The sequence below is a fragment of the Trematomus bernacchii genome, unplaced genomic scaffold (assembly GCF_902827165.1).
Source record: "Trematomus bernacchii unplaced genomic scaffold, fTreBer1.1, whole genome shotgun sequence".
Taxonomy (NCBI): domain Eukaryota; kingdom Metazoa; phylum Chordata; class Actinopteri; order Perciformes; family Nototheniidae; genus Trematomus; species Trematomus bernacchii.
The window spans coordinates 15547541-15561831 of record NW_022987689.1 but is presented as its reverse complement, the minus strand read 5'-3'; the positions used below and the strand labels follow the sequence as shown (position 1 = coordinate 15561831).

The 14291-nt window shown below is 41.2% G+C and overlaps 1 protein-coding gene across 1 annotated transcript in view; it reads left to right on the top strand.

The window, feature by feature from the left end:
• Positions 1 to 14020, top strand: part of LOC117488886 (BMP/retinoic acid-inducible neural-specific protein 3-like) — a 29975-nt gene extending 15955 nt beyond the window's left edge. The window contains 6 exon segments of the mRNA XM_034138039.1: positions 1349 to 1410; positions 1412 to 1567; positions 4034 to 4139; positions 6936 to 7172; positions 10688 to 10910; positions 12742 to 14020. Of these exon segments, the coding sequence (XP_033993930.1) occupies positions 1349 to 1410; positions 1412 to 1567; positions 4034 to 4139; positions 6936 to 7172; positions 10688 to 10910; positions 12742 to 13867 (1910 nt within the window). The 3' untranslated portion in view covers positions 13868 to 14020.
• Positions 14021 to 14291: the final 271 nt, after the last annotated feature.

Below are 14291 nucleotides of genomic sequence, written 5' to 3'. Positions count from 1 at the left end.
TGCTCGCGGAGATGTGAACTCGCGAGTCGCGCAGATTACGTACATATAAACCTGCGGCGGAAACCCCTCTTGTCTGTCAGTGTGATTATGACTGATTTTATAAAAGTAACGAAGTAACGCGTGTCGGGGCAATGTTAGTAACTGTAGTGTGATTACTGAATTATAAAAGTAACGCGTTACACTACTCCGTTACCGACAAAAGTAATATTATTACAGTAACGCGTTACACCCAACTCTGCTTGGGAGAACGGAGCAGTTTCTAAGTGACTCTAACGTAAAAGTTAGCTAAATAGGGAAACATGACAACGGTTTAATTCATTTTGTTTATCTGTAATAAACTGGTCTGCATGTACGCAGACACGTTATGCCTCTCCACCTCTGTTCCTTACTTCTTACTTGCTACCCCTTTCCCTCAACCTATCCTAAGGGAGTCCATGTACGTAGACACGTTAGTTTTGCTGCTATAGGCTTAGACTGTCAGGGGACACCTTACTTCTTCCTTCTGTCTGTCTGTACCTGTGTACTCTCATGTTCCGAATAACCCAGCTTCCCCCAAATTTCTTCTTGGTGTCTATCTACGCCGGGAAGTCGTGGCTGCGGTCCTGTGTCCTGGATCCTGAATCATGTGTCCTGGATCCTGCATCCTGAGTCCTGGATCCGGAGTCCTGGATCCTGAGTCCTAGATCCTTAGTCCTGGGTCCTGGATCCTGTGTCCTGGATCCTCTATCCTGAGTCCTGGATTTCGAGTCGTGGCTGAACCTGTCACTGTGGTCCTGCCTGACTCTCATCATACTACTTCCCTGATGGCTCCCACAGGATTGTTGACATCCTCATGGATTCATCTTCTTATTATAGACACATGCATTTCCAAACATTTGGTCTACCTATGCTGTAAAATGTATTATCTCTTCGATTTACACACGGCATCTATTGCACGTCTGTCCGTCCTGGGAGAGGGATCCCTCCTCTGTTGCTCTCCCTGAGGTTTCTCCCATTTTCCCCTTTAAACTTTAGGGTTTTTCTCTGGAAGTTCTTCCTTGTACGATGTGAGGGTCTAAGGACAGAGGGTGTCGTATTGTCATACTGATATTCTGTGCAAACTGTGAAGTCCACTGAAACAAATGTAACATTTGTGATATTGGGCTATATAAATAAACATTGACATTGAAAAAGATGCAGAGACCTTGTCTGTGCCTTTTCCTCCAATCATCCAAACCATCAGTTCCCCACAGCACTTAATCACTGCTGCGCTTTTATACCCGATCTAAAAAGATACTAATGAAAGGTGATTAGTGCCGCTCTGTCAAAGCTAATGAAGCTCCCCTTCCTTCTATCTCACTGTCACCAGGGGAGGAGTCTTTGACAATATTTGTGGACAAAAGGAAGCTCAGCCAGGAGTCTTCGTCGGCGGGGGGGCGATGGCAGCCGTAACAGCAACAGGAACTCCAACACGTCGGGGACGGTGACCCTGGAGGCCCTCCACCAGCTAGCCGCCTCCTACTTCACGGACAGAGAGAGCACACTGCGCAGGCTGCACCACCTCCAGATCGCATCCACCGCCATCCGGGTACGTGGAAGTCAACCAGAACTGGGGTGTACAGGCTGGTGGGTGGGACTTAGCTAGTTAGGCTCAAATGTTTTAACATGGCATCCAAGTCACAAACGTTCTCATTTCATGGCAAAATACAAAAACGGACAGAATCTCAATTAATATTTGATTAGCTCTGCTGAGTTTTATCTGAGTTTAAAAACAGGGACTTACACTGCATTAGGGACTTCTTAACTCTGATTGGTTGTTTTCCTTCAAGCATGTAGGAATCATGCAAATGCCATACTGAGCACTCGAGGGAAGAGAAACATTACTTTTTCAAAAATGATCTGTCTCTTTTATCACTATCAGCATTAAGTGAAAGCTTTACAAAAAAACTAAAAGTTACCAACCACACCTTTTAATCACTGAAAAGATTAAATGTTTACCCTAAACTCTTCCTAAAACCGTTGATTACGAACACATTGCGCTTCCTTGTCAGGATTCATATTGGCTTAATTTGAAGGCTTTTAAAAGAAGAAAAAAATGGACTGGCAACATCGCAACTATGTTATGTTCAATATGATTTTGGTTTTCATTCACAATGACAATTTTGGTTGTTTTATTTGTAACACGTTTTTAACAAACAAATTGTAGGGATTGTGTGTAAAATCTGAATCTGAAAAGTAACCACAAGTAACTGTAGCTTTAAAATAAATGAATTGGAGCTGGAGTACAGTAGCGTAAAATAAACAAAGTTGACATTTATGATAGCTTAAGATATCGTGTGCTTACAAATCCTTTAATTAGAGCCCAGGGAATTAACATCCATAACGTATTAAATCAGGTAGGATTAAGAACAAATGCATATTTACAGAATTGGCTTGACACCAAATATATCTCCTGTTTTTGTCTCTCTTTGCCGTGCAGTTTATTGGCATATAAAACTCATGTGTGGAGAAGGAACTGGTACGATATGATTTGCATCAGATGCTGTTCAATACGTTTGTTGAACTTTTATAGTAAGACGGTCAACCTCATCTTTTCTAATGACCTATTAGGGGCTAATTGGCTGAAGTTTTTAACTCAGTAGAAAACATGTTACAAAACACAAGGCCATTGCCTCCCAATGTACCAAGCTTTGAAAAGGAGGGTGAAGAAGCAGAACGGGGGAGCAGTGGTGCGTCCTGTACGATAAAACACCAATCATCCGTTTTATCATCTGAAGTGGCCATTAGTGTGTACACATTAATCAGCCTGAGGGGCAAACATAGATGCTAAAGTGAGTAGCCAATGATGAAGACAAGTGCCCTCCCCCCCTGAACTGAGAACGTGTTCCTACGGTTATGCATCAGGTTGATGGATTAGAAATATCATTCCATTAATTTCCTGCCAGCCCACTTCCATTCATTTGCCACTTTGCAGAGTGTGTGGAGCTCAGGCAGATTGAAGATCAGAGCGAGAGAAAGGGAGCAAAAGAGGCAGATGAATGCTACATTTTATGAGGGATGTAAAGCTGCACCTATGATACATGGCATTTCATTAAAACCACACACAGTATTGAGCATTTTGTGTGAAATAGGACGGATTGGTGGAATAAACTTATGCTAATACCAAGTAAGTTATGTGTTTTTCTGTTTCAGAGTGGCAGAGTTTGAAGGTCCAAAATCAGGATTAATTACAGTTAGAAATAAGCCGAGAAGTGAATCGTTTTTAAGACGGAGGAAAGTAGATTTTTTTCTCTCAAATCAGAAAAAAGCTTTCTAATTGAAGACCCTTTCAATGTTACTCAAGTGACTCACTGCATTCCAAATTAATTTGAGGCATAAAATGCCTTTGATGAATCCCTTCAGATTTCTTATTTTTTTTAATAAACGAATAAAATGGGTCAATATGTGAAATTGGTGTCAAAATTCAATGGTTTAGCCCATTGTGTGGTTTCTTCGTTTGGTTAAATGCAAGTAAAAACATGATTCGACCCAGTTCTGACCCAACTGAAGGAAGTAGTGCACTTTTCTTACCAGCTCCTGTCGCGTTTTTTGCGGCCAAGGTTTATTTTCTCCCTACATGGGAATTCAAACTAATTAGTGAACAGTTCCTTCGAGAACAGAGGAACTGTGAACACAAACCAAATTTGAGGCGATGTGCAACTTTGTAATAAATTGGTCCCTGATTAGGACCACAGCAAACAATAGGTTGAAAATGCCCTTAAAATATCCACTGTGATGTTCTCAGTTTTTAGGGGGGCTTCCAAACACACGCACCACAAATAATAACTGACTGGAATTGGGAGAAAAAACGAAAATGTCTTACAAATCCTTAACGGCTTCCATAATGTTACAGGAATGGCTCGGAGCCATGTTAGCGTAACAACAGAGCTAGTTTCCAGTCCATACCACCATATTTAGATCCAAAAAACTAAGAATGCTGCTGTGGGGATGACTTGAAGAAAAGACAAAGATAAGATACAATACAATCATTCACATTCTATTAATTTCCTTGCAGGTGACAGAAACCAGAACCGGGCCGCTCGGATGCAGCAACTATGACAATCTGGACACAGTCAGCTCTGTTCTCGTTCACAGTCCAGAAAACAAGGTTCAACTGCAAGGTAAAAGCTCCTTAGATGGCAATGGTGACATCGGCAATAGCCAAATATATGAATTGTCATTTGATAACTGCAATAAATAATACATCCAGCATGAATCTATATTTTAGTCAACACATCCCATGAAACACCCAAAACCAACAATGTGTGAATCCTTTTCTCAATTATTTTCTATCTTCTTTAGCCTAAGGCAACCACAATGCGATTATTTAAGACACTAATCCTTACAAACAGGAAATATTTTGTTCTCTTGTTTTACAAAAAGCTCAGGAATGTCCTAAATACAAACTAATTTCTATTGAAGCTATGGGAATGTTTTTTTTTGTAACATGACTCAAACAGGAGCAAGTAGTGCATTTCCCTGGGACCATTTTCAGCTGTGGATTAATACACATTTGATGAATTAGTGAGTGTGTGTGTGTGTGTGTGTGTGTGTGTGTGTGTGTGTGTGTGTGTGTGTGTGTGTGTGTGTGTGTGTGTGTGTGTGTGTGTGGTGTGTGTGTGTGTGTGTGTGTGTGTGTGTGTGTGTGTGTGTGTGTGTGTGTGTGTGTGTGTGTTGTGTATGTGTGATCATGGTACTGACAGAACATTTAACCCAGTGCAATTATTTGGCTCATCTATCTAACTTAAATGGAAGGAGTTTCTGTCTGACTGTCATTCGATTTCCTTGACAAATGTTCATCCGATCGACTTCACACTTGGCGGCAGTATTGCTGAGGACCCAAAGCAGTGCACAGTTGAGTCTGAGCTCTTCCTTTGGACTTATTTATTAGTGCTGGGTTACTTAATTGATTTTCAAAGTGGGATCCAGACCACCAAAGAGGTATACACTTTCTCCCAGGTGTTTGCCAAATATATTCTTTAAATTATAAAATTCTGATGTATTGATAAAAAGGTTCATATTTGAAGATGGGGAACATTTGTGCCAATTTAACAGGCATATTGTGACCACTACTACAACCCACCTTATCTGTCACTTCCTTTACCGTACAATGACCCATTCCAAAACCATGCTAAGATATTAGCATGTTAGCTTGGGAGAACGGAGCAGTTTCTAAGTGACTCTAATGTAAAAGTTAGCTAAATAGGGAAACATGACAACGGTTTAATTCACTTTGTTTATCTGTAATAAACTAGTCTGAAGTATCTAGGTTCAAACGTTCTAGAATTGAAACAGTTCTATTAGCATCGAACGAAGAGCTCTATCCTGAGCTAGCTAATGGTACAATCCAGCCAAGTAGGTAGCCATTCATATTTTCATCTCACATAATCACAAGCCTTGATACGGAATAATAAAATAGTTCCTAGTTGTAAATGCTCACTGCAAGGTCTGGAATATCGATCCGGAAAGAGACATTGCTATAGTTTATAATGTTTATAATATAATGTTTTTTTTTTGTCAAGCCAAGTGCAATAGTTACATTTTTATTGGAGAGATGAGACTACTTTAAGTTGTAGAACAAAACATGAAACTATTATAAGTTTTTGTTTGGCACAGATAGGGGTGCATACCGGTTCCCGGTAGTACCGAAATACCGGTTACTGGTGGCTACGGTATACCGTACCGAAATCAGATCCGGTTTTCGATACTTTTCTTTTCTTTTTTTTTCTTTTCTTTTTTTTATAAAAGTGAGGCATAATATCCTTAAACTTGTGCCCAAACCGTCGGAATTACGATGTCAATTTCGCAGTGAAACTCCGCAACCAAGTCACTTTTGAAAATCTAAAGTGTGGCTGCATATGACTGCCAGTCTGAATGGTAACCACTGCAAGAAGTTTATTTCTGGGAAAGGTGGCAACACATCCAATCTCCAATCAATGCTGTCTCGTATGGCAACCAAGTACCTTTGTGTTCAGGGAAGCAGCGTGCCAAGCGAGAGAGTGTTCAGTTTAGCAGGTGATATCCTACGCTGTGAAAGGGCCCGTTTGGATCCAGAGAGAGCAGATATGCTCATCTTCTTGAAGATGAATGCACAAAACTGAACTGTGATGGGATTTGTTTTCTTTCATCAGGCAAATGTTGATTTTAAGGATGCTATTTGTTTTATGTGCAATGCCGAGATCTCATGATCCTTTATGTGTTCTCTGGTCAGTGTAATCTCATGTTGAATATTAATTACACTGGTGCTATTTTATTTTTCCATTGACAAGATGTACTATTCCCGCCTGATGGTTGTTATCAATGATATTGCAGAATCAGTTTTCTTCATAGATAACGTGTTTTTCATTGTTTGTTCAGTACTAAAAGATCCAAGTCCCACAATTGAATTTAATATTCATTTGACATGTTAACTATATAATAAAGCGCTTCATGGGAGTAATTGCGGGATGATAAAATGTTTCCCTTATGCAACATGAAAGTATCACGATATGTATCGGTTGAGTATCGGTATCGTTCAGTGGTATCGGTATCGGTATCGGTATCGTAAAAAAGTCAACGATATGCATCCCTAGGCACAGATCAATATTAAGGCATCTAACCAAAAACAAATCTCAAAAACTGTTGACTTTGAGTCAAGGGTACCAGAAGTGGCAAAATGCTAACTTATTTCCGGGTTTTAGGACTCATTCCTGCACAACTCTATGGAGTTCTATGTAATATAGGTAACGTACTCTATCTAACGTAAGATCAATTCACTGTTGGTTTTTTGGTCTTTTCATGGACTTTGGGACTGAAAAAACAAAAGTATAGAATATCACTTTTTTCTTTAATTTGACATGACAAGAATAACAATGTTGACATTGTTTATTTTGAACATGACCGTCGCCCATTTTCATCCAGTCCTCTACCTTCCACAGGGCTGCAGGTCATCCTACCGGGCTACTTGCAGAGCAGCTTCATTCAGGCGGCTCTCAACTACATCGGCTGTAAATCTGAGGGCCATTTTGTGTGCCAAAGCAGCGACTGCTGGTGTGAGTGCAGCGCGGACTTCCCCCAGTGTAACTGTCCTCTCTCTGACCTGCAAAATTTGGAAAGCAACCTGCTGCGCTTCAGAGACAATCAGAGGGTTACTTACCAGGAGTTTGAAGAATCAGGTGAGTCAGTTACTAAGACATACCAAAATTGGCCCTGAAAATGTCAGCTTGAATAGTGCTTTCAATTAACCACAGGTGGAACATTGGCTTTCCAGCTTTTAAGAACGCTTGACTTTGGAGTACAGGCTATATTTTGATAAAAGATTATACATTTAAACTTGGAAATAAGAGTTTACTAGAACAAAAACACATGTCTGGTTTTTGTTCTAAGTGCATTCTTGGCTGTCAAACTCTGGCAGCTACCAGACGCTGAATCATGAGACCTTTCAGTCAATGTAAAATTATACTTATCAACTCCACTTATCGTTTCAAAAGTCTATTCCTACCAAAGTGCTCTTGGGAATCACAATATAAAGTTGAGGATAACCTGCTTTCTTGCCAAAAGTTATACAAAAAGTCCCTATTCAAATACTAGTAGAATTCATATTTAGCAAATAATTGTTCTTTTTTTCAGTATATTTAAAAGGGGAAAAAAAGCATATTACTCAAACCTCACCCAAAGATGTAAAATGTTAATCATTAAAGAAGAGCTGCAAATGTTGTTGCTAACCAGCTGGTATGCTAACTAGCAGGTCACATGAGAGTGGTATACAACCTCCTGTAGTGGACAGTCAATCAATATATTTGCTCAAGTATATTACTGAATTGCACATCTAAGGGAAAGACTGTACTTTTTATTTCACTACATTTATCTTACAACGTTATTAATACATCTACAAAGTAGAAGAGAAACAAGGGAGAAACACATTTATTTTAGAATATAATGATTTGCTATAAAAGACCAGCCACCTAGCTAGCCTAACGACTAAACAGTACATTTCAAATGTCTCTGCATTGGTTACTTTCATGCTAAATAATCAAAGTAAATGTTGCTGATTATACTAACTAAGGCTACCTCTACATACATTCTATCAAAAAGATTAACCAAGAGAGAATAATAATAATATGAGGATATGAAACAATAATGCAACATGTTGTGCTACTCCTCCGTGTATAGCTGCATTACAGTTAGAGCACCACTGAGCTTTTCATCATGGTTGCTGAATGTAACTCACCGCCACTGTGTAACTCTATTATTGATTGTGTGGCATTGATTTGAAGGCCCGCTATATGAAGCACACTGCTTCATTCACGGCTCCTATAGTAATCTCCCTCAGCTCTGTGCACTTTAAAAAGGCTTCTACACCCATAAATGAACCAGCAGTTACGAAAAGCCTGGCCTGCATCCAAGCACCTAATATTGTATGACTGTGTCGATATCGAGACAGTAGTATAACTACCCTTAACATACTGCCCAGAGAGTGAGTGGCCCGACTGGCCTTTACACAAAAATGAATCATATATTTGCAGCAACGCTGATTGCTGCTAAGTTTGAGGCCTTCTATAATAATCAGCATATAATGGACAGTGAAACTAAAGCGGCCCTATTATGCATGTATGGTCTATAAAGGCTGAAATCCCTGTATTCCTTCCAGAGGGACTTTCTCTCCCACACTCGGGCTAAAACGCCTCCATTGGACTCCTTTGTTTACTTTTGTAACATAGTGACATCACTACAGTATGTAACAATTGCACTCCTATTGGCTGGCGATCCCACACATTGTGAAAGGCTAAGGGCACGGACATCTCTAAGCGGTCGACCAATCATAAGAGAGCCGGCCAGCTAACCAATACATGTAGCAAATAAAGAGCTTTTTGAACATTAAAGCATGGAGACATGTCACAGTAGAGACACAAAATACAATTATGAACCTGAAAATGAGTATAACATTTCCTCTTTAAAAAACCTTGTCTGATAAATGTTGTCTCTTTTAAGATGTGGCATTTTTCTGAATTCTCCTTTCTGTCAGGAAAACGTTTTTCTGTCAAATAAATTGGAATGTTAGGGTTAGGGTTATGGACTACTTGCTTTGCAAACTATTTACATGCTGACAGTTGTTATATTTATTTGCCTAATTTCTATTTTCCATGCTGGTAATTTGATTACTTAATCTATCCAATATTAACTATAGGAAAACGTCTCGGCTTATATCAATTTCCGTGATTGCTGGCCTATATAAGTAGCGGCGTTGATTTGCATTTAAATGTAATAATTCCATCTGTAGCGCTTCATTAACTCACTGTCATTCAGCGGTTGGAGAATATTCCTCCTACCTCTTTGCCTTTATGCTATTTTCTCCTCTGCTTAAGAAACTCTAAGCCTTTTTAAAGTCCTCCTCCTTACTCCGAACTGTTTTTACCATAGCAGCTCTCTTAAGGGCGGATGCTTAGTGAAAAAACTTTGATCTCTACCCGAAACTTAACTGTGAGGGAACATTTTTTGAAACGTAAGAATCTAAGGAATTTCCTTTGAATTTCATCACTGGGAGCAATTCTTTGTACTAGGATTTGTATTATGAATAAGGCCCTGTAAGATTATTAGCCTGAACTGAGACTCATTAACAAAGATATGTGCAGCAACTCTGATGTTTTGTAGCAAAAATCAGAAGTAAGAACCTGCTGTTGGAACTTTATACCACTATAGTTCCACGGTAGGGTGTTTGATGTTAGATGAAAAACACAGTAGCATACTTTTAATAACACCCTGTGGTTTTAAATTAAAGGTAGGGTAGGTAAGAATGGAGAAACCAGCTCGAGTGCGCTAGAATTTGAAAGTACACAACCGAAAAAAATCTGCCCCTTCCTTCAGACTTCCTTACAGAGCCCCTCCTCCAACACACACGAACGCGCACATGACCAATGAGGGCACGAGATAAGTTTGTGCACGAGATGGAAGGCTGACAGGCAGGTAGGCCATCCAATTATCTGCCGCGGGCCGAGGCAGATAATTGGTCTTGCTTTTTACAGCGCCACGGCTTCCACAGATGAAATATTTGTATATATTTATTGTCAAAGCATTTAATTTATTCATTGCTATCGGGATGTTAAGAGCATTCCATGGAATATAACAAAAAGTGTTTCTGAAGTGAATTACCTACCCTACCTTTAAGTCTGTTTCTAAAAATAAAACAATATATAAAGAGAAAGTGGGTGACTGCACTGCTTTCAAGTGAGCAAATACTTTGTTGGACTGTAGGTGTAACACACATGTCAAATTCTTTCTTGAAACATGTCAGGGAACTTTTCAGACATATCTGTTTATGTTGGTCTATTTGACACATGGGATTTAAGTGAGCGTTGCTGAAGGCAGGAATTTTTCTTTCATTGCTATCATGTACAGTTGCCTCAAAGGTGGGTAGCAGTGTATGCTGGCAACAGGTGGTGATTACCATATATCTTTTTGCAGAAAGATAATTTGTTCTCTGAGACATCTGCGTTCCCGCTTCAAAAGAAAATCACAAAACATGCTTTTCCTGGCATGTTGCAGCTGTTATTTCTCCTCTGGAGCTGTTTGCTTTTCTGGGACAAACAATGAGGAGTTGACACTTTATTTTCCGGGGGTATTGTTACCCCGCGGCGCATCGCCACAGGCAGAGTTTTACTTATTCATGTCCTTTTTTTCCTCCTTCTACCAGAGGAGTTCCAAAGCTTTGTTGGGAAACTGCCAACCCATTACGCTGTGAACACATCTGTGGTGGAACACATGTGGAGGACGGACGGCAGCCTGCTGCAGCGCCACCGGCAGCTGGAGGCCGGCAGCAGCCAGCTCCTGGCCAAAGCCCGCCGCACCGTTAACAAGCTCTTCAGCCTCAGCAAGAGGTGCCGAAAACAGCCCAAAATAGTCCTGCATAGGGCGAGGTAAGAGGCGACACGAGAACAAGTGGGGGTGTTTGGGGGTGGTATTTATACCACAGCCTGTTAACCCAAGGTGCTCCCCAAAAGCTTATAATTATGAAAATGATTTATGCGCCAGGCACTGTGAGAAAGCAGCAGAGCAGGACGCTACTTATTAGAAGGCACTTGAGGCAGAGCAGTTGTGGAGTTTAAAAGGGCCCTATTTAGCTTCTTAGGGCTTTCCTGTAGTGTGTTATATAGGTTGTGTGCATGTAAAGGGTCTGCAAAGGCTAAAATCCCACAGTTCCACACACCCTCCGTTGGACTCCTTTGTTTACCTCCGTACAATTGTGAACACATTCTATATGTTAGGCTAATGTGCGGGATATTTCTAAAAAGTAAAGAGCTTTTTGAACATTAAAGCATGGAGACATGTCAACATATAAATATGAACCTGAACATTTGCCTAATATGTCTATCATCATAGAATATGACCGCCCAAAAGTGTTATTGACTACTTGCTCTGGAAGTATTAGACTATTTACATGCTGACAGTTGAATCTTTTTATTTCTATTTTCCATGCTGGTAATTGTATTACTCTATCCAATATTCAGTATGGTAGAATGGCTCAGCTTGTATCAAATTATGTGATTGCTTATTTTCTTTTAATGTTATGGCTGCTCTTTGCTCAGATGCACTCCCACCTTGGTAGTCTGTTTCAGCAGAGACCATGGTGATCTTTACTTCACTCAGATTTATGCCTCTCATGAAATCTATGTTGATAGCTATTTCTGGCAGGGGAATTAACTAAATGACATTATCAATCAACTCACTAGTTAAACGCAGGTACTGCCCCCTTAGTCCAGACTCCAATTATAAGTCTTTATTACACCCCTTATGCTTATAAAAAATCATTCAATAGTGGTTTAAGGTCACTGGGTAAGACATGTTTTGTGTTTTTACTTTTTCAAAATCTGCCTTAAAGGTTCATATCTGTATTTTATTCCTCTACTGTGACATGTCTCCATGCTTTAATGTTCATAAAGCTCTTTATTTTTCTCATACTGCCTGTGCTGCAGGACCTCTTTTCACCCTCTGTCTGAAACCAGAGCCCAGTCTGCTCTGATTGGTTAACTTGCTGGCTCTGTTGTGATTGGTCAACTGCTTAGAGATGTCCCGCTCCTTAGCCTATCCCATAAAATGTGTTGGAGCTCTAGTTAATAGAAGCACAAGTGTTACATAGTGATGTCATTATGTTACAGAAGTAAACAAAGGAGTCCAATGGAGGCGTTTAAAGTTAAAGCCTTTTATTGTCATTGTACACAGAGTACAACGAGATTCAGAGTGCAAATTCAGGCAGGGGGGGGGAGTGAGGGAGAGAAATTCCCTCTGGAGGGAACACAGGGATTTTAGCCTTTGCAGACCAATTACAACCACAACAGCCTAACACACTACAGGGAAGAGAAATGCACAAAAAGCATAATAGGGCCTATTAAATACCATTATCTGCTGCAAATGAAATATGACAATTTTGATGTATGAATGTGTGTATGTGTTTGTTTGTGTCTGTCATCACTACCCATCTGCACCACAGAAAGGGAATTCAAGTGATTAAAACATTCATTTTGATCTTATTTTGCTTTTGGAACGCCATCTGAGTTGGAGTTCTTCGAAAACAGTGTTTTTCCTGCACATCAAAACAACCAATTTTTTAGGATAATCTTTTCGGGCTAAACATTTCCTTTTTTTACATAATCACAAAACATGAAAGACTCAATGTGATGTATTTTGTATTAGCCAATTAATCCATGCTGTATCCCTAAAGTGTTTGACAAAATTCCATGTCTTCCTCAGGCCTCTGCACTTCTGGTTGAGCTACTCCCTCTCCATTTTATACTGCAGCGAGAACCACCAGGTTGGTGTTTACAGTGATGAGAGCCGCAGCTGCTCCTGCCCCTACTCCCACCCCCCATGCCAGGGCCTCATTCCCTGCTCTGTGGGCGACGGTACCCGCTGTGCCTCCTGCTCTGCGGAGAACAGGACCCGATGCTCCAGCTGTAACCTCGGCTTCACCCTCACCCAGGGAGCCTGCCGCCCTGCCGTGCCCGACCCTACGGACCCCTACCTGGGGTTAGAAAGCGACCGCGACCTGCAGGATCTGGAGCTGCGCTTCCTGCTCCAGCGGCGCGACCCCCGCATTGCTCTGCACGGCGTGTTCGTGAGCAACGACGTGCGGGTCAACACTTGGTTCGACCCATCGTGGAGGAAAAGAATGCTGCTCACCCTCAAGAGCAACCGGGTGAAGTCCAACCGCGTCCATGTGCTGCTTGGACTGGCGCTGCAGTTTTGCCTCACCAGAAACAGCACTCTGGAGCCGGCGTTGTCTCTGTTTGTGAATCCTTTCGGGGGCAGTCATTCGGAAAGCTGGACCATGCCTATAGGTCAGCACGGATACCCTGACTGGGAGCGAACCAAACTGGATATCCCCTTGGACTGCTATAATTGGACTTTAACTCTTGGAAACAGATGGAAGAGCTTTTTTGAAACGGTACATTTCTACCTGAGGAGTCGCATTAGGGACCCCGCGGGAGCCAGCAAGAACACCACGGTGTACTACGAGCCTCTGGAGGCCATCGAGCCGTTGAATAACATCGGCTACATGAAAGTGAACAGCATGCAGCTGTTCGGATACAGCGTGCACTTTGACCCCGAGGCGATCCAGGACCTGATTCTGCAGATAGACTACCCGTACACTCAGGGATCACAGGACTCGGCCCTGCTGCAGCTCGTGGAGCTGCGCCTAAGGGTTAACCGGCTCTCGCCCCCAGGGGCCCCACACGTGGATCTGTTTGCCTGTCTGCTCCGCCACAGGCTCAAACTGTCGAGCGCGGACGTGACCAGGATACTCACGGCCCTGCAAGCTTTCAGTGCCAGGCAACCAAACCACACGGAGTACGAGGCGAACAAACTGTGTAGTTAAGGGCGATTCTTTTGATGTTTTGTACTATTTCCTCTTGCCACAGATAGGCCTGTATCCTCTGTCAGCTGGATCCATTTGTGTCAAGTGTGTGGTATGTTGTTCAAGGCTTTGTTGTACATACACTATGTGCAATTAAATTTGATGTTTTCATAATTTCAGTGTAGTTTTATCGATTCAATCTACTGAAAACGTTTTTAAATCTCACATATTTCACTATAATATGAAACATTTTTGTCTAAATGTGCAATAATGAAAGGTTCCCATTTTGGGTGAATAGGAAAACATTTTCACTTAAAGTGGACCTCTCATGCTATATTTGAATAATATATTGTAGGGCCATACCTATATAAGGTATATTTATACGTTTTCTTTTTCAAAATACCAAACAGATCATGCATTTTAGCCATGCCTCATTTCGCTCTAT